Source organism: Carassius carassius, chromosome 4 (genome assembly GCF_963082965.1).
Source record: "Carassius carassius chromosome 4, fCarCar2.1, whole genome shotgun sequence".
NCBI lineage: Eukaryota > Metazoa > Chordata > Actinopteri > Cypriniformes > Cyprinidae > Carassius > Carassius carassius.
This window is the reverse complement of record NC_081758.1, coordinates 13,463,054-13,483,629: the sequence shown is the minus strand read 5'-3', so window position 1 is coordinate 13,483,629 and position 20,576 is coordinate 13,463,054. Positions and strand designations below refer to the sequence as shown.

The 20,576-nt window shown below is 39.0% G+C and overlaps 1 protein-coding gene across 1 annotated transcript; it reads right to left on the bottom strand.

Moving 5' to 3' along the window:
• Nucleotides 1-1,030: 1,030 nt before the first annotated feature.
• On the bottom strand, nucleotides 1,031-20,272 carry LOC132136523 (heterogeneous nuclear ribonucleoprotein U-like protein 1). Its single transcript, XM_059547245.1, has 16 exons — nucleotides 20,127-20,272; nucleotides 19,464-19,721; nucleotides 18,215-18,637; nucleotides 16,789-16,969; nucleotides 16,637-16,710; nucleotides 16,291-16,430; nucleotides 16,099-16,198; nucleotides 15,807-15,919; nucleotides 15,424-15,690; nucleotides 14,393-14,515; nucleotides 13,934-14,062; nucleotides 4,990-5,158; nucleotides 4,010-4,276; nucleotides 2,542-2,720; nucleotides 2,256-2,444; nucleotides 1,031-1,972 (listed from the first exon to the last, which is right to left on the bottom strand). The coding sequence occupies exons 2-16, from the start codon at nucleotides 19,678-19,680 to the stop codon at nucleotides 1,847-1,849; spliced, it is 2,697 nt and encodes an 898-aa protein (XP_059403228.1). The 5' UTR covers nucleotides 19,681-19,721; nucleotides 20,127-20,272; the 3' UTR covers nucleotides 1,031-1,846.
• Nucleotides 20,273-20,576: the final 304 nt, after the last annotated feature.

The following is a 20,576-nucleotide window of genomic DNA, read 5'->3' as shown; positions in this document are numbered from 1 at the left end:
GGATGAGAAAGCCTGTCTCACAATCTCTATTCCAGTTTATCCCAAAGGTGTTTGATGGGGTTGAGGTCAGGGATCTGTACGGGTCAGTCAAGTTCATCCACACCAAACTCACCGAGCCGTGTCTTTATGGACTTTGCTTTGTGAACGGAGGCACAGTCACGATGGCATTGTTAGTATTAAAGGTGCTCTAAGCGATGCCGGGAGTCGTAACTTCTTCTTGACGTTCAAATTGTTGTCAAACAAAACGGAGGCTAGCTAGACCCTCCCTCCTCCTCATCCGTGCACTAACCCCCAAACCTTTCTTGTCGGTTATTGGCTGGAACAGTTATGTTTTGTGGTGCGGGTGAGCCCAGTTTGTTTTTCTTGTTGTTTGTGGAGCCTGTGGTGTCTAGAGAGACCCCGTTTTTTTTAGTGTGTTCAGGGGACAAGCAGCTAGCGGATAGTGAGATGTTTGCTGGATGTGACAAAAAATGTTTTGGCCTAAAAAAATGTGTGACATCACTTAAAGCACCTTTAAGATTTCCCTTCAGCTAGCCTAACCCATGAAAAACAGTCATGTACCATTATTCAAAACTTCACAGTTGGCGCAATGCTGTCAGTTAATGTTCTCCTGGTATCAGCCATACCCAGACTTTACTGAAGTGTAATTCATCACCACAGAAAACATTTCCACCGCTCCAGAATCAAATGGCTTTCCAGTGCTCCTGAGTCCAGAGCTTTTACACACCTCTTGCTTCAGCCCTTGATTTTTCAAGTGGCCCTGAAGAACTTGATCGGTTCAGGCGAGTTTTATTAGAGTTGTTGATTACAGTCCATTAATATTGATGCGCAAAGAAACCATGCAAAAAAGGTCATTGTCATACTGCCTCATTGACAAGTCAAATGTAAGTACAATAAACAACTGCATATTGTAGCTTACTGTCTTGATTAACATTACAACCGGTTTTTAAAATCTTGTTAATTCTACATTTGAAGACATACTAAGGGTTGATTTAGCTTTATGATAACTAATTTAAACAAGAACACAGGATTTTTCTTCTGATTATATTCTCAAATACAAAATAATGTTTTGATTTGACAAAACCATATGCAGATACTGCTTCACAGACAAGACACAAGGTAAAAACATATCCACACAAGGAACTAGTATAGATCATTACTAATCTGCAACATGGGAATAGATGTGCATCAGACCAATCAGAATCATTTAAAAATGCTTTATAAAAAGGAAAATGATTTAGATTTAGGTTGTTAAAATTTCAAATATGATGTACATAGACAAAAGTGTTACATGGTCTTACATCGTTGTGTACATAGAGGCATATTATCATTTACAGAATACCCACAACCCTCTACCGCCAAAATGTGGTTCTTTAATCTTACGAGATAAAAAAAATAAAAATAAAATCAGTGGTAAAACTAATGGAAAACAGAAACACCTTGCCACTCTCTCGCTCTATACATCAGATGTAAATCTAAGCGTGCAAAGCTCTCTCAATACATTTTCTCCTTTTTCTCATAGTGTGAGCTGTTTGCAGCAGACTAAAACACACATTACTAAATTCAAATGTCGAATCTCTCATCTACAAGTACACAGAAAAAAAAACCATCAAGCTGTATGTAAACAAATATTTAACAGAAGAGCAAAAAACGGGATACTTGTCACCAAAACTCAAACAGAGCAATGGAGGGCCGCACAAATTTGGTTACCTTTAAGGTTGGTATAAATAGGGAGCAAATAAACGTTTACAGAGAGCTGGCAAAAAAAGGGTAAGACTGGATAACACGAAAAAGGCTTGAGGAATGCTGTTTAGGGAATGGGCTGTCTGAAACACCTGGGATGCTACTACTGTGTTCCCTGGGCGCCCTGGCTGCCTTGGGTGCCCTGCTGGGTGTAGTTGCCGTAATTGCCGTATTGGTTATAGTACTGGTTCCACTGGCTCTGGTAGTACTGCTGCCACTGCTGAGCATACTGAGGGAAGTAAGGTACAAATGTATAAAAATACATGCATTCAAGATAAGGGGACAAAAATCCCACTGTACAATTACTAAACTAAATCGATCACAGCTGTCATGATTAAATGGCTTAGTTTTAGGTGTTTTTTAAAGCATTGAGCATTATAACCAATCACACATGTTTCTGTAGTTTATAAATGCAGTGACCAATCATAAACATAATAGACAAAACAAATAATTAAATATAAGGGGCCAATATTGCCCCTTAATGGAGCCGGTGAGTGTATTCAGTTTCTCACCTGCTGGTACTGTTGATTGTAGCTCTGCTGCTGCTGCTGTTGTTGCGGCTGTGGCTGGCTGTAGGTCTGTGCCGCTGGCGCTGGAGTTTGACTGTAGCTCTGGTTGTATCCTGGGTATTGACTGTAGTTGCCATAGTTGTACCCTTGGTTGTAGTTGCTCTGGTTGTAGCCTTGATTGTAAGACTGAGGCTAGAAAAAGAAGAATAAAAGAAAATGTAAGCAATGACTTCAAGTCCTGTTGGCTTCACAAGCTGATCGCTGGATAATGTAATCCCAGTCTTAGTACCTGTGATTGGCTGTAGCTTGCAGTTGATCCAGAGCCACTCTTGTTGTAGGAGCCCTGGCGGTTGTGGTTGTAACTGCCTCCAGATGGCTGGCTGCGGTTGTATCCACCGCGGCTGCCTGAGCCTCCATCCCTGTAGCTATTTCCCCAGCGATTCTGGTTGTAGCCTCCACGGTTGTATCCTAATGAATTTGCCGAGTGATTACCATCAACTTGTAGGCAGAATCGAAACGTAGAACAATAAATAATGAATAACTGTACAGTATTGATATGCAAAATAGCACCAGTTCTGTTGAAATGAGTGTATGAAATGAGAAAGCAAGTCCATTTTTTTTTTGATTCCTAACAGTGATGCGCGGGTTGATCCAAAATGAGCGGGTGCCTGCAGTCACCCGCGGTTACGAGTCATTCAAAAATATTTTTAATGATATTGGGGTCGCGGTCGATCGGGTCATTTGAAATAAAGATGCCAATTAAACCTTTGTAATTTATATAGTACTAGACACAATTTTGAAATGCATAGGCCTACACTTTATTGGCTGAATAACTGGCGTAAATAGAGTGTCCACCTGTCCCGCTTTACTTTGTACTGTACAGCAATTTTACCCTTTGTCCTGCCTGACGCAAACTGAGCATCTGTCCCGCTTTTTCATTCGACCCTGCCTAATAAATACACGGATACGTCCATAGGCGTACTGTTAACTTATGTCCAATAGTTCAGAGGAGAGCAATAAAAGCGTTAGTCAAAAGCTGAGTCGTACGTCAATCAAACTGTTGACTGGTGCTCAAACTTTTTATACAAAAGCAGTTTTTCTGGGTTTAAGAAGAAATATAGGCAATATATTACAGAAAGCTTGAAATGTCTACTTTTAAACGAAAATATTCAAACCAAAATAAATAGGCTACTCTCTGATTATGTAATCCATATGAAATGTGCATTTCTCTCATGCGTTCATGGCAAGTCCGCTGCGACACAGAAAACACCAGTTTATTACTAAACAATTAAATGTCTCCTTGCTAATTAAACATATTCATAATCATTACTTTAACCGGTTATTTGTGGCAAGCCTTGTGTGCGGTCATAACGCTTAATATCCTGTAGGCTGTAGCCTATTTAAGTAATTAAATTAATATAACGGGGCTACGCATTTACTACTTTTAAAAACGCGGGTCAGGATGCGGGTCGGGTATAAGATTTTCTTTTTCTTTTTTTGCGGTCCGAGTTGTGGGCAGGTTAGTTGAAAACATCGGTCGGGTGCGGGTTGTTTATACATTGACCTGCGCATCACTGATTCCTACATAAATAGAAAGTTCAAGAGAACAGCATTTATTTTAAATTTATAGTCTATTTTTACTTTACTGTCACCTTTCAATGTGTCTTAGCTAAATAAATAAATAGTTAAATATATTACTACTAACTTACTGTCCCCGAACTTGAAAAGCACAAAACTAGCAAATTTAGGAATCGTACCTCCTCGGTAGCCTCCACCTCCAGAGCCACCCCGGTTCTGGTATCCACCTCTACCACCCTGAGGTCCGCCACGATTGTCATAGCGCTGGAAGTTACTACGGCCACGGAAACCACTCTGGCGGCTATCAAAGCGCTTCTCCGGGGGAGGGCCAGCTTTACGGCCTTCTTCGTTGTATTGCTTGATGAGAATGCCGGCTTCTTCCCGCTGAAGTTCTACGAACGTCACCTCGTCCAGGAACTCGCCGACTTCGGGCAGCACAAAGTTTGCTGCGGGAGCAGAGGCACGAAATGAGGGACAGAATAGCCGCGCCGGCAAAAGACAAAGAGAATCATTATCAGCACCATACAATGGTGACAGCAAACATACAGAGGGGACAGGACAAGGGGACAGAGGAGTAAGAGAGAGAGAACTAGAGTATGTGTTGATAAAGTTAACATGCTCTAGGACAAACGTTGCCTTAGCTGTTTAAGTAAACACTTGTCCCAGAGTAGGAATATGAGGACAATGTAGGGGGGTCATAGGGAACTAAAATTAAACTAAAAACAGTTGCCAGAAAAAGAGTGATATGATAAAATGTCCCTGTAAATTATGTAGTACCTAGATGAGGACAACTGTCCAAAATCTAGTCAACATTTAATAATACAGCCAATACAAACTGCTCGGTTGCTGAAGGGAATTAGAGAGCCAGAGCCAATTGCAGCAATCCTTATCCTCACTCCTGATTATCTGAGCAGGTTTGCAGTGGTGAGGAATGGCATGAGAGACAATGCAAGAAAATATGGTTAACAGGGCTGGGAGAGATGAAAAAAAAAGGTGAGAGGAGCTCTTTTATCTGGCAAAAAGGTTTAACAGAAGGAGGGACGGTTGGGTTCTTCCAAGTCTTAAAATAAAGAAAAAGAAAACAAAAAAACAACAACAGCAAAAGCAGATCTGGTGTGTAGTTTTGAACATTTGTTTTGGTTATCCATGGCATTCCTACCTTTCATTTCTAACACAGCATGATCGGGAACATCCTTCCCTTCCTCATCAGTTCGCTTTAACGTTCGCTCTTTTAAATCCTCATCCGTGGGACAAATTACAATAGCCTTGCGTTGAAAACCTTCAAAAGGACGCATTTTTCGTCTCTGGGCTGATCCATATACATTTGTCTAGCAATGGTGACAAGAAAGAAGTAGAAGCTGTTCATTATTTGCTTTTGTTACGGCTTTGCGTTCCGTAGGAGGGGAATTGGATTCCTGCAACGATGAAAGTGAGAGAGTTTTGTTTTTTGTTTTTTTTCATGTCTATAGTTACTGCTCTGGAATGACTAGCGGTTTTCTCTCACAATTTCAACTGACTTACCGTGGATTGGGAAGAATCCAACACAAGGGAGTTTGTAAATGACTGACACAGTAAAGGGGACCCTTTCTGCTTCCCTCAAACTACCAGTTTTAACAGAAGCCATTCTCTTATGAGACGCATGTTACAGAGAACTGATGTGTTATAGTTTCTCACTATACTATAAAACATCCAAGTTACAAGAAATTACATGCAATTATATTTTAACTTCACAGCTTAATACTGGAAGCGTTTTCTCTTGAACTAACCAAACTTTGGTCATGCTTAAAATGTAACTAGTTCAATCACTTTTAAACATCAGTGTCTGATGCCTGTTTCACCCTGCACGCGTGAGCATAACTACAGCGTCAGTGCAGCTGCGCCAGATATTCACACTGGAAGCGTTTGTACGACGTCACAGCAGTGGCTCCAAAGCTACATATTTCTTTACAAAGACAACTATAAGTTTGTTTAAGAGGTTGGTCAGTTATAAACTTGAATGTTTTTAAGTCTTGAAAGTTATAACATGGGGGTTCGCGTGAGGGGAAAACTGCTCCTATCATGTCGTTTCTGTCATACTCAAAAATAGAATGTGCAGTTTATACTGTTATTATTAATATTTTTACAGCCTAATATATTAACAGCCTTCATACTTTTACTGTAGGCGTTTACCCAGATATGTGGTATCAACCAAGTTATAGCTCAGTGTGTCTCCATAATATTAATGTCCATTTCTTTAAGCCGTCAATATTCTTTATGTAAATTATGTGATAAGCTCTGTTTTTGTAGCTGATTGAAGAAATGTGATTCGTTGGATTTTTTGATCGTGGATCTAATGACATAGACCATGGTGGAACTCCTTATATGAGCATTTCTTTCGGTAAAGCGTTGACCAGAGGAGAGCGAGACCACGCACATCAACACACTTCATCGGGAAATCGTTGGCAGCATTGCATAGGATTTGTTTGAGAATGTCTTCAAATATGTGTTTTTGGATGTGAGGAAAAGTTTACCGTGTTCAGCTTCCCCAAGAACCCATCGTTACATGAACAGTGTATGCAGTTTGTTTTTCCCGGGGCAGCAACGGAGTGTTGCAAGTGTATTTGTGTGCCCTCTTCATTTCAGTGAAGGCACGCCTCCAAGAGCTCTGCTTTTTCTGGAGAGAATCAGAAAGCTGTATTTTTCTTTTAGAAATATGATAAAACAAAATACTTTTTGGAGATATGAAGGATGCAGTAATACTCTATAGGTACTAACATGAGATTAGGTGAAACTGTATGTTATGTACACTTTAATATTTTTCTTAGAATCTGTCAGTGTGATTTAAATGATTTTTTTGTGTCTGTGTTCGTCTTGTGTCTTTGTTTGTAATTTGTGCCTTGTTGTCTGTTTTTGTAACTGGAGACCTGGAGCAATATAATTAATTCTATTTTAGCTCATTGTTAAGTGAGAATATTATGTTTAAGTCATTATTCATTCATAGAGATTCTTTTTTTTTAAATAAAAAGATGCGTTTCTAACTGAGGTGAACAAGCTGAGCATTTATAATATTTTTATTAAGCCGAATGTTGATGTCAATATGTTTTGTGCATTTATTGTACACTCGATTGTAACTAAAGATCCTGAGCAAGATTAAAGGCCCTGTTATACGAAGTTCGTTTTTGTTCTTCGTTTCGGGGTAAAAAAAAGTTAGAAAAGGCTGAGCAACGGTATACGGTTAACGAACTTTCCAACAACCCGGCACTGCTGGAGGCGGGGTGTAGATTAGTGTAAAACTTGTGTCACGACGCTCGCCCCTATCCCCTAAACACAACAACAATGAAATGAAGTGTAGCCAATCTAGGTGTGAGACTGGTACCAATGGTCAGAATATTATAAACAAAAGAATAATGATTAGCAGCAGTTCAGAGTCAAGTATCATGTTCGCAATACAAAAGAACTAGGGCTGGGACAACGCGTCGAGGTCATCGATGACGTCGACGCAAAAAATACGTCGACGCAAAATATGCCCATCGATTCTTCGACCTGTTTTTATTTCTCTAAAAAACATTTAACCTTACGTGCGCTGAATATATGCGATGGCCGGATCAACATTCTGTCCAACGTTATATAACCAATCCAGGGGTTTTTCTGCATTGATCTTTTTTTTTGGCGGCTGTCAAAAGCGTTATTTGATCGGTGAGTGATGTAGAATAGAATGACTACGGCGCCTGACAGGGCGCGTACGAGAGAGAGACCGGGCTGTGCGCGCGCACTCACAGTCTCCAAACAACACGAGCGCTTCTTGCTCTCCCTTGTGCATATTAATCAAAATCATTAAACACGATAGAAAAAGGGCAAAACACCAAAGTTTCACGCGCGCTCGCACACTCACAGTCTTCAAACTACACAAGCGCTGTCTTGCTCTCTCTCTCTCTCCCTTGTGCATATTAACCAAAATCATTAGACACGATAGAAAAAGGGCGAAACACCAAAGTTTCATGTGGAGCATTCGGAGATTTTTTTTTCTCCATGACAGGCTGCTGGCTCCCACTGTTAATTTTTTTTTTTTTTTGTTGTTTTTTTTTGGAAAAGCACTCTCTGTATTAGCTTAAAGCCCTCAAGTTTACATTGGTTACTGTATTCTTTCAATTGCTCTAAACAAGTATTTTGGGTGATCTTTTTAAATTGAATGCTAGACATCAAGTTGTTGTTATTTTCATCTGAAAGAAGAACTTTTTTTCCAGTAAGCTAGGCCCTATGTGTTCAGTAAGCTTGTTTCAGTAAGCTATGTGTTTTCAAGGCTTCAAGGTTTTATTGAATGCTATCTCTATACAAGTGTAAAGTAATGCATTCTTAGTCAGTCTTTTATTTTGTAATTTTAATTTTTAAATTGTTAGTAGTCAATTAATGGGGAGATAATCGAAATCGAATCGGTCTGAAAAGATTAATCTTTAGATTAATCGATGCATCGAAAAAATAATCGCTAGATTAATCGTTTAAAAAATAATCGTTTATCCCAGCCCTAAAAAGAACCATTCCATAATCAGTCATTTATGGGAAGTCTGATGTCTCGTAGTCTGTAAAACTTGAGCATGATGTGGAAAAGAGAGAATATTGGAATCAGTTTGTTGCTTTATTTTATTAGTGTTTATTTATTTTATTAAACTGGATCAATTGTTTTGATAAAAGTTTTATTATTGTATATTCGTTTGGCATTTCATTTACTGTATACCCTTTAAATTCCCTTATTGAAAGAACAACAGCCGCAGTATGGTGTGACATTTATTTGGAACATGTAATTGGTACTACCTTATATCTTTACTAGGGCTGTCACTTTTGTAAAAAAAATCAGTTTCGATTTTTAAGACAAGTGTTCATTGAATCGATTGTACAACCGATTTTCCATGTCTAAAAAAAAAAAGGCCTTTCATTTTTCAACGTCAAATAACGGACGAACGTAAAGAGAGCGCTGGAAACGCACAAGTCAGCAATTTCTTATTTATTGGCATGAAGTATCGTGCAGAATAACAAACAGCAAAAAATATATGTGCAGAGGGGACGGCTGCCATAGATAGTTGGTCTGGGAACGCCTCGTCACGTGATGTGAATTTAGTAGAGCTGAAACAACGAATCGATTTAATCGATTAAAATCGATTATTAAAATAGTTGTCAACTAATTTAGTCATCGATTCGTTGCTAAATAACTTTTATTTGCCGTAAGCGGCTCATTTCGTGCATATTTCAAATCTGCGGTGACCAAAGTGTGGCAGTAATGAGCCACCGGAGGTTTTACTCAGCCAGTACAACAGGAGAAGTAGCGAATAGCCAATAGCTGGCCTTGTTTTATGTCACGTGCTTCCCGAGCAGCGTCTCTGCGGCCATAGACATCATATGATGTCTATGTCTGCAGCATTCAGCGTGATGTGGGAGTACTTTACATTGAGCCTTTAAAAAAGAAGAGTAACCTGTAAACTCTGCACTACTGCACTGTTTAAGGGGACGTTCACATATCGCGTCTTTTGCACGCTCAAGTTCGTTATTTCCAACACCGCACCGCATCGAGTTAAAAACATTTAAACTTTTCAGAATGCCGCAACCGCACCGCGGGTCATGTGAAAAGAACTAACCAATCAGCTTCATCCTTTCGCCGTAACAACGTTAAAAGCTCAGTCAAGATGAAAGGAACAGCTGATCATAGTTGTATATGGATTTCCATTTTGAAATAAATTTAGTAGCAGAGCAAATCCATTTATCCTTTGCTGAAATTTCCGCGTCTTCAAGGAGAGAGCAAGGAGGTTGCTTAGCAAAGGCAGACGCCTCAGGGGCGCTTCTGCGCGAGCGCTTTGGAAAGAAGCGTTTTAGGCGCGATATGTGAACGGCCCCTAAGACTTTCATTTGTGCAGATTCTCCAGTACAATGTTGTTTGCAAATGTTTAGTCGTAAAAGCTGATAACATTGCTTTTTAACAGTTAACATTTAAAGCTTTACAAACATGTTCTGTGATCAGTTTGTCGTTTACCAGTTCAAAATTCAGTCGTGCAGCCTAATTATGACTGAATGAGAGAGGTAAATGTAGATATTTGAAATGCACTTTTTTTTTTCTAAGTATTCACTGCTCTTTTTCACACAGCAGGTTTTTTGTGTGTGTCCCATTTTTTTTCTGGACAACCTTCTGATGGATTTTACTTTAAATTGTGAGTTCCATTCAGGTTTCATGCCATTGGCACTTTTTTTTGAAGGATTGTTTACAATTTCACAGCAAAAGCTATAAAGCTGTTTCCCAGTAAATAATAAAATACAATGCACTGCAATTTTATTCTGTTTTATCCTTATTCTTCGTGAAAATATGTTCTGAAAGATTCCTTAAGCTTTGTTCAGGATGTTAAACTACTTTAGGAGCTCTAAGGACTGCCACGGTGAAAACATTATTTGAAATCTCCTTGTGAAATTTGCTAGAGTATGGGTCAGTGTTCTGATTGCAGAAGAGTTCAACAAAAGAATTACTAACACAAAACAACTCCAGGTATATTTTTGATGAGGATATGACATATATAATCTCTTAAATCTATGCTGAATGATAAAGACCATTTATTAATAATTTACTTGGGGAAAAAATGGAAAAAACTAAAATATAAGTACATAAACCGATTAATCGATTAATCGTAAAAATAATCGACAGATTAATCGATTATCAAAATAATCGTTAGTTGCAGCCCTAGAATTTAGCCCGTGGGGGAAAACATTGCGTTGGCGCCAATTGAAATACACGGGACAATCATGCCGAAGAGTTGTTGTGTCGTTTTCTGTACCTCCAATAAACTAACAAATTATGAAATTAAGTTCTACATCCTTCCTAATAAACATACAGAACCGGAAAGGATGTCAAAATGGCTACAAGCAATAAGTTGTGAGGATGATCAAGGGAAGTTGTGGAAATGTGTGCAGTCGGCAATCACAGGCAGGCTACGTTAACATTGTGTTCATTATTAACGCTATCAAAACTGTAAGGTTGTTTCAGAAAGTGGCATGTATATATAATTAGCCTTATCATTCTACCTTAAGCAAAACTATGTAACGTTAGCCTAGTGTCGAACATAAACCCACAGGTTTAGTTTACCCACAAGTTTACCCACTTAAAAAAGCGTGTGGACACGTAACAACTTAGTTTTGTGTCAGAACTTTTACATTTTAATTCATAAATTCACCCCGTCTGTGTTTGCGAAACGATTGAATCGCGGAATCCAGTCAAAAATAGAACTTTCTGTATAAAAGGAGAACATCACGGAATTTGGCTATTTTTGAATGAATACATCTATATTAGGGCTGTAAAATGAATCAAATATCGATATGGACTTGTGTATATGAATATTAAAGTTAAAAGAGACTAAAATTGTTCTACGCATCTCTGGGAATGAGCGCTCACTATGTGCATTTTTGTTATTCAGATACACACGATGTTCGCAGTGTTTTCCCCCACGCGGACTCCGCCCTCGCCACGCCCCCAGCTATGACTAGATGCCGACTGTATGTATAAAAGAAAAACATCACTGCAGGCTTCAACCTGGCTGCATTTATGATTTAGGCAATTCAAAAATCTCCAAGATTATTTTAAATAATGATTCAATCCATTTCAAACAATTGTTCAAAAAATGAAACTTTAAATGGACTTGAGAACAGGCCATGTGTGTTTTTTTATTGAACGTAACCGACACTTAGGCTAGGCGGCACTAGGCAGGCATAATGAAATGCGCAAAAAGGCTAGGGCTATTACAAATTTATTGGACAAGAAAACAAGTCGATCAACATTTTCGGGGTTTAGAGCAGAGCGTTTTTTATTCACTATATGTCCAGCTGTTGAGAAGACGCACCCCGACCGCACTGATGTCCCAGGGACACTCAGGTACAGCTGCACAAGGTGGGGGTATTACTGCCAATTTTCCATCACAGAAGCCGGTCGCTGTCAGCTTGCAATGGTCCTTTTCATAACTCATAATCTCCTGTAACTAGATGTGTGAATGAGGCGAATTCGCATCTACCGCGCCGCGAGACCTCGAGACGCGCATAAACGCGTCTTTACATTGACTTAACATTGAAATCATTCGCGCCAGACACTCTATTCACGTTTGGTGTGAATGCAGCATAAGAGGTCGCTTTCGACTTCACTGGGTCTTATAGGCGCTTAAAATTGCTGGTATTTTCTGTCTAGCTTTCGCAACGCATACTTTCGGAATTGTTTATTTTCTTTTTCTGCTTGTTTGTGAGTTTTGTTAGATCTATATTTTTTGTTTAATTCTTTTAAAATTAATAGTGTACATATTTGGTTAAAATCGATTTTTTCATTTTCGAAACCTATTTTGGTTGGTCTGATCGATTGTGCAATTGATTTTCAAACTAAAAGTGAAAGCCCTAATCTTTACTCTTTCCTTTCATGGCTTTGGAAAACTTGTCTCGGATGTTTTTCTGCTTCGCTTTTTGCATAACTCCAGGTCGTCGACACCAAGATTCATTGCTATTTATTTCTAGTAATGAAATACTGTCTCTAAATCTTTAAAGTCTGTCTGCGAGCGATCGTACAGGTGTGACTATATTTGTGCAGCTCAGCTATTTGACACTTCAGTTTATTCAGGAGATGTTGCTCTCCTTAATGACCTCCGCAGATTGAGGAACAAACTGAGAAAAAAAAAAAAAAAAAACGTGCGTCAAAGAAAGTGCAGTTTCAGAACACACCCACCGATTGCGTAACTGCCACGGACCAATAGAAACTCAAAGGTGTTAAGGAGCCAAAGCAAACTCCCCCAGAAAGTTTGCTTTGGTTAGCGGTTTCGAACAGCCGAAACGAACTCTGGTCTGATTTTGTTTGAAATGACGTCATAGTTCGTTCTTCGATTTCGTTTCAAGTATATCGAGGCTTTAATTGTTCTTTGTGAGTTTGAGAAAATGTTTTAAGTTATAAATTGCTTATGGCAATTAAAAATTAAAAACAATGGGTAGCCTTCATTTTCTATCCTGACCTTCTCCAGTTCGTGTTAAAACACACTAGACATGCTTATTCTGTGCATTTTTAGCACTTTTTGTGTGAAATCTGGTTTATTTTGTCCATCAAAAGTGTGCTGTCACTTTAATTGAGCATCAGCAGCACAGCAAAAATTGACTCGGCACCGAAACCTTGCTTCAGTGCTGCTGCTCTTGTCGATGTGAATGCACTCATTGCTTAACATGCACGCCGAAAAAACGCTCACGATCCCGCTCACGCTTGCAGTGTGAAACCGGCGTGAGATTTTTAACACGTTATTTGCTGGTGCATATTGTCCAGACTACAAGAAATTTTCAAATTTCAAAATTCTCATTTCAAACTTCTGAAGAATGTTAATAATCCTCACTTCTGTATTTCAGTGTCATGCACTGCCTGGGTCCCCTTCCTTACCTTCTCTTCCATTGTTCAATAGACCAGCGTGCCCGACAGGGACAAACATTTAGTACCTACCCATTTATACTCACAGACTCCTTAGGAACCATTAGCATGTCCTTTGACCTTACCTACCTTACAACCTCTGGAACTGTCCACCTGTAAACTTCAAGCAGGTTAGTTTTTCCACTTACCTGCCATTCATTTCTAAAACACAACATTCAAGTAAAGTTCCAAGTTATCTAATGAAAAGTTTTTTTCTTTTTTTACGGTTACAATAGCAACAGAAGGTGTTTTCTTACTCACCAGGCAGTGATTACTTGTTTTTCAACATCTTACTAATGTCATGGACTACTTGTACAGTGTGGCAAAGATCTCTTTACAACAAGGCAATACATAAAGTCAAAAATATTCATTGTGACAACATACTACACTGCATTTTTTCCTTGCTTTTTAAAAAATATATATTTAAGCAAAACAAAACAAATCATAATTCAGCAACAGGACAAAGAAATAAGGACTGGAAAAACAAGTCTTCAGGAGCACAATAGGCTAACCAATGCTTTGGACTAGGCTACAGAGAGAGCAGAAGTGCATTAATGAACATGTGCATCAGTGAGCAGCAGTGGATGTGGTTTTTTGGGGGGGGAGGGTTGAGAAGGAAGGGGAAGGGCTTTAGCTGTGAGTACAGCACAGAGGAAGGCAAGTATAGCAGTACCTGATCCAGGATGTAGTTGCGTTTCTTGCGGGCAGCAATCTGGATGAGCCTGTTGAGACACTGTGTGGCCTGCTGAATAAGGATGTCCCAGCGTCCGGCATAGTTGCGCTGACGACGAAGTCCCATTACCTGATTGAAACAGAATGATGAACTGTAGTGTACAGACTTTGATTGGAATAAGTACATGTTTTCAAACCGACTCACTGGCGGGTGGCGGCCTGAACAATCAAGGTCTTGAGGATTATTAGAAAATTAGACAGGTGTGTTTGATTAGGTAGAAGTAAAAATTTTGAAGGCCGGTGGACATCAAGGGCCAGAGTTGCCCAAGCCTGGCCAAAAATGTCTTTCTGAATGTGTATGGCTGTAGCGGTGGTTCTTTAAAGACAACTAAACTTTCCCAGAGGGTTTTACCACACGCACAGCTGCCATAACAGCAGGGATTATATCCAGGAGCCATACCTTCATTTTTTCCATGATAGCATTTGTGCCCAGGATGTTGTACTTCTTTTCAGGGTTCTCTTGAGCATGTTTTATGGCCCAGGTGGTTTTTCCACTACCAGGTAAACCAACCATCATCAGGATCTGAGAAGAAATCATGGAGTCAACATTTTACATACTAGTAGCTTAATGCGATAGTCTGTGTTAGCAGTCACTTGCCCACCGCCCCCCACCATAGTTTAGATTTTTTATAGTAATAAAAACCATTTAGTTTAGTTAAAGAACAGATACTACAAATAAAGATTAAGATTTTGTTTTGAAATGAAATGCAAAAGTGCCTGTTTGGCAATATTTTGGATTTTGAAAAGGCTTTTGTAAGCTGTTTTCCCCTTCTTTTTTAAACATTTGTTTCTTATTCATTTGGTTCCAGTTTTTGATGATTTTTTGTTGAAATTACTGTATTTAAACTGTGTAATTTTTTTTATTTTATATCAAGGTGTAAGCTGTGCTAATTAGAAAGTGAAAGTAAAATGCGCATGGACACTGATAAGCTATTTAAAAGTGATAGAAAATGAGGAAAACACCAACTAACCCCACCCCCAGGTGATACTGGTATTACTGGTGTTGTCACACATCAATTAAACGGTGGAAAAAAAATTCCTCACCAATATCTTCTGTCCAGTGATCATGTACAAATCGTTTTATGTCTTTTAAAAGTAAACATTCAATTTACTGTTACGTATTAAAAATTATAATGATACAATTACATAACTGGTTAATACAGATTAGGTCTTGTTGAGAAGAATTAGTTGTCTAGTCTATCTACAGTCTTTTGGCACATTGCCATAGGTAGAACATTTTAAAGACATCAAAGAATGGCATCACTTTCCAACAAATGTTTATAAATTATTACTGTTTATGTTTATTAATTATCCATGTAATTACATTATAGATGCATAAAATTCAGCCAAAGCTGAACATTTTAAACCCTTGTTGATGAGACTGCAATACATAATGATTATTATTTTTAAAAGTTAATTTTCACATCAAACCTCGCAATCAGTTTTAGTGGCCGGTCCCAGTGACCCTCTGACTCTGTCCTCTAGGTGAATATCCTGAATGAAGGTGTAGCCCTCTGGCTGAGGGAAGAAGGCCTCCTCTCTCTGTCCAAAGTTGAATTCCACAGCACAGTTCTTCACCAACACGTGTGGGAACAGAGCACGCCCGGCCAGTTCTTCTCGAGTGACATGGAAACACGGGCCAAGCAACTTGCCATTCTTGGAGAACGCCATTTCTACTTCCTCACTGCTTTCAAAGTCCTATGGAAAACAGAGTGGAAAAGAGAAAAGAGAAATGGTTAGTAATACAGTCTCTGAACCCATATAAAGATGCATTATGTGTAATCTAATCTAGAATATAAGAGAAAAACAATTACAATATAGCAGCCAATGATATCATTTTCACTGAACTTTTCCCCATAGTCCTCAAATTTACAGTTAGAAGATTTCTTGCCAGTTCCTCCATAGCCGAAAGAGAAGGGTTCTTCACCTTTAATACAAAAGGAGGAGCCCTTAAATGACAATGTAAATGCACCACAGAAGACAAACCTCACACTTTCCAGCAAAATCTAAAGTTTTTTGATTAATCTTACTAAAAAAATAAATAAAAATTTCCAACAGGTATCAGAAATACTTTGAAGCAGGGTTACTGTAAGTCTGGTCATTTACCAAGTTGAGTGTTGCAAGAATCCAGGGACCATCCGATTCTTACCACATGAGGGTCAGGCTCAGAGGTAGGAAGGTGCTTTACTGAAATTTCCTCATTTATCTAAACAAGGAACAGGACAATAAAGATGACCTTTGTGACCTTTTCTTGTGGAATCAAACATGGCTTCAAACATTAAATTGCATCTTTGTTACCTTCATTTCAAAGCACACACGTCCTTTGGTAACACCGTAAGTGGCTCGAGCCCCTGCCCACAGGTAGGCAAAACCCTCAATGGTCAAAGGGTAACCGCTGTATCGGTCACGGGCCACCTTGAAGTGCAGGTCACAGTTATCTAGAGACAAACAAACAGGTGTAGCACGACAGGATCCAAACCGCTCGTTTTTTCAGAGATACTGGATGCGTACACACAATTCTAACACAAATTTCTATCCAAACACCTTGTAAAAGAAAAAGATTTTGCATAGTAGGTGCCCTTTAACACTACAAGTTAACCAGGAGTCACTCTCACTATACTCAACTCTCCTTAATTATACTTACAGGTGTCAATGACCACAAGTTTATCATCAATCTCTTCCTCTTCTTCTTCAGCTGGGGGCTGTGGTGACCTTCCCCTAAAACAACCAAAGAGAACTATGAGATTGATGGATTCAATACAAAAAACAAAGTAAAACCAAGGAGACCTAACTTACCTCCTTTCCTCACGATGTTCATAGTAACCATGTCCTCGACTATCATCATATGACCTCTTGCGACTGTTTGATGAGTGTCTATCATCCTCTGATTTGGCCTGAGCGTCCCCGTCACTGCCCTGCTCGGCCTGCTGTGGAACATCCTCGTTGGCCTTACACTCAGTCTTCACCTCACAACTCTCTGAAAAACATTTGGATAAATATATATTAAGCTACATTGAATATATTTATGTAACAATAGACTTCAACAGTCAGAAGTTATTGAAGTAAAAAGATTCATTTTCCCCACATTCATTTATAACTAGATCTAATGTAGTGTTAAACTAGCACATATATTGTTTTTGATCAGGTTGGACTGTGTGTGTTTAATTAATACTGTACTGAAGAAAACAGAAAAAAATGCTTTCGTAAAGTGGTTTCTGTAATTTCACAGAATGACTGTGCTAAAATAGTCCAACTATTAGAGAATTCACCCAACCCTCAATACACACCTTGGAATCACCATGGGCTATTAATTTGTTTAGTTTAGTCATCAGGCTGATATACTGTTTCACTGCTGTCTACAGAAAGAATTTCCTTTAAGAACAATACAAGTAAAGATGAGATACATATATATATATATATATATATATATATGTGTGTGTGTGTATATATATATACACACACACATTAGAATTAAAACTAGGTGACCATGTATGAGTGCATATTTGTCACTATAACTGAAGTAAGGAGAACTGGTGGTGGTGCTTAAGATATTGTTGTTCATTCAGTGTTTCTGTAAAAAATGTAAAATAATAAAACTGATAAGATAAAAATAATGCAAATTCTACATCTAATAACATTATAAAGTGCACTAAGGATTAATAAGCTGCTGCTTTCATGAATATTAACCACATAATTTGCATTCACTCAAACTGATTTTATAAAATTAAAACAGGGAAGATAATGGGCGAGCACCAAACAACTGCTGTTTGTGCATTAGTTCCACTCACTACCAGATAAGCTGTCAGTTCTGCATGGTCTGCAAGACTCTCTCTCTCTTTCTTTGTGTGTGTGAGAAACAGCACTCTCAGCAAAGCGACAGCGAGTCATGCACTTCACACTAGAATTTACGGCACGGCAGGTACATGCAGGTACGCTCCAAATCCATTCAGCTGAACTGAAAAAAGCACAGATGGCTTGATGGAGAATGAAGCTCTGAAGTGCTCACTCAGAGTGTTCGGTGAATGAAAATATATCTGTGACAAATATATACTTGGCCTCCAAATCACACACAGGCGAGTAAAATCTAAGAATTTTTTACCCAATGGGTAATGTTAGACATCATTAAGTCACCCAGAGTGAAGATTTAGTCACATATGCAAGTGATTTACTCGAATATAGAAGGCTGTCGCCCTATGTGGTTTAAACACTTGACCAGACTTACCAGATTCTTCCTGCTGGCTGCTTTGACTTGAGTCTCCCTCTGGAATCTGCTGTGACGCTGGCTCGTCAAGCTTCTGCTCCCGCTGTGGCTCTGCATGTGAAGGAGTCTCCTCATACTCCTGCTTCACCTCATCCTGCTTATAGTGCTGCCTGGCTGGTTCCTCATGGAACGGCTGCTTGGCCTCAGGCTCCTGGGATTCATCCTGGTCCTTGGAGTACTGCTCCGTCATCTGTCCTGACATTGCATCTGATGAAAAATCACTTGCTCCAAAACCAGTTATGGGGGTCTCTGTGCTTTCCTCATTGCCTTCGTTACTCTCGGTTCCCTGATCATCAAATCCACCCTGGTAGAGGTCTGTGCTGTTTCCATCGTCAGACTGTGCCTTGGCCTCTTCTCCATAATCTTGTTCCCTGGCTGCAAATTCTGTGTAGAAATTAGCAGAATACACATATTTTGTTGCATTAATGTCTATAACCAATTTCCATGACTCTCCCAGTCATTTATGATTACTCAAATACAAATTCCAAATAAAATATATTGTTTTAACAAATTTCTGAAGATAATGTAGTCACAAAGAGCAATTCCAAAATAACAAAAACAATTTTTGAGAACAACTAAAACAACATATCCATGGCTTATTCAAGATTTTATAACATTTCTAATTCACAAGCAATTTTCTTCTTGTCACTTTTTTTTTAGGAAAAGATTTTTCCATGCCAGGAAATCAACTCCCCCCCACCTCACACACACACACACAAGGACTTTTTTAGCATTAGTGTCAATGAATACTTTATTAAACTGTATAATTATTACATTGTAATTACACAATTACTGACAAATATGAACTAACATGTACTTTTTATATAAAGTAAGATTTGGGATCAGTGTTAATTGCTTGGAATTATGCATACTTTACTGTTATTACTATAGTTAGTACATAAGTAAAAATACTCTGTGAAATGTACACAATATATCAATGACTTATAATATTATATTAATTTATTGTGTATTGTTTTATATGCTGCCATATTTTTCCAGTCGTAAAATGACAAAATGTCGTGTTTTCCACGACAATCCAAGGACTTCTTAGATCATGCCTTTTCTTGTATCTCCGAGATGGATGTCCTACATCTATGGTGGTCTGACACATTTCCACGCGACGCTAATAAATAATCTCTCCTAATCTCTGTGAAGCACATCCCCGTTGAATATAACGAAGTCAAAGCACATAGATAAAAACACATTTCACCTTCCTCCTGATGATCATTGCCCTGTCCCGGCTCCCCGCCAGCCTCACAGTCCGGTTCCTGCTCGTCCGATGGCGCAGACCCCACTGCCTCGGCCTCCAGCGCCGCCTGCAGTCTGTCCGCCAGATCCGCCTTCAGCCCGCGGGTGTCCAGGCCACGCCGCTGGAGCTCTTCTTTCAGCTCATTCACTTTGAGCTTTTTGACATTAAGCCCGCTCATGATTCATGCACCCCTACCGCTCTTTATTCCAAACTGTGCGCCTGTACAGTCAGAGTAAACACACGGGATTCACTGATTGGTTATTGCACGCGCTCAGTGGATCACTTGCTAAATTATTAGCATGTTAGCTAACTGGCTGACTGAGGCGAAGGTCTTTGCAACTAAAATACACTTTAACTTCATTTGGAAGGCGATTTAGGGTTTAGTACGTGTACTACAACAACATGCATAGGCCAAAATCCATTCGTTTACGGGTCAAAACAATCTATTGGTGTGTTTCATTGTCTGCACAGTTAGCATTCTAGCGAACTATGGAGTCAAGTAACGTTTATTTGCGTGTAAAATCCACCAGCATCACACACATACTCTAAAATAATCGAATATCAGTTTAAATATCTAACTGAACATACATACTACCTCGTGTGCTCAGAAAACAAAGTATTTACCGTTATCTGTGAGTTTCCCCCTCAAGCGAATCGTCTTTACGATGATTTCGAAGATGGAGGGTGACCGTGGCTGCCCACTTCCGCCGCGCGTGACGGTGTAAGCGCTCTCGGTCCCTGCAGCTGATTGGCTGAAACTTGTGTTTGTCTACGCCACCGGAGCCAATGATATTCCTCATACGCAGCCTTTTTAATGTTCATATAAAAACAACGCAAACGTGTCAAATACAATAAATCATAGCTTTGTTATTCTAAGCACTTAAATATAGTTTAAAGTATGCAGATAATATGTTTATGGTTAGAAAATTAATATAGATAAAAGTTGGTCTGACCTAAATAAAAAGTTGAATTAAATACATTTTTTCTGTCCCAGTTAAAATAACCACGCAACACACTTCCCGCCCAAATAAGCAAAACTATTCATAGTTAGTATTATGCAATTTCTCGAAAACA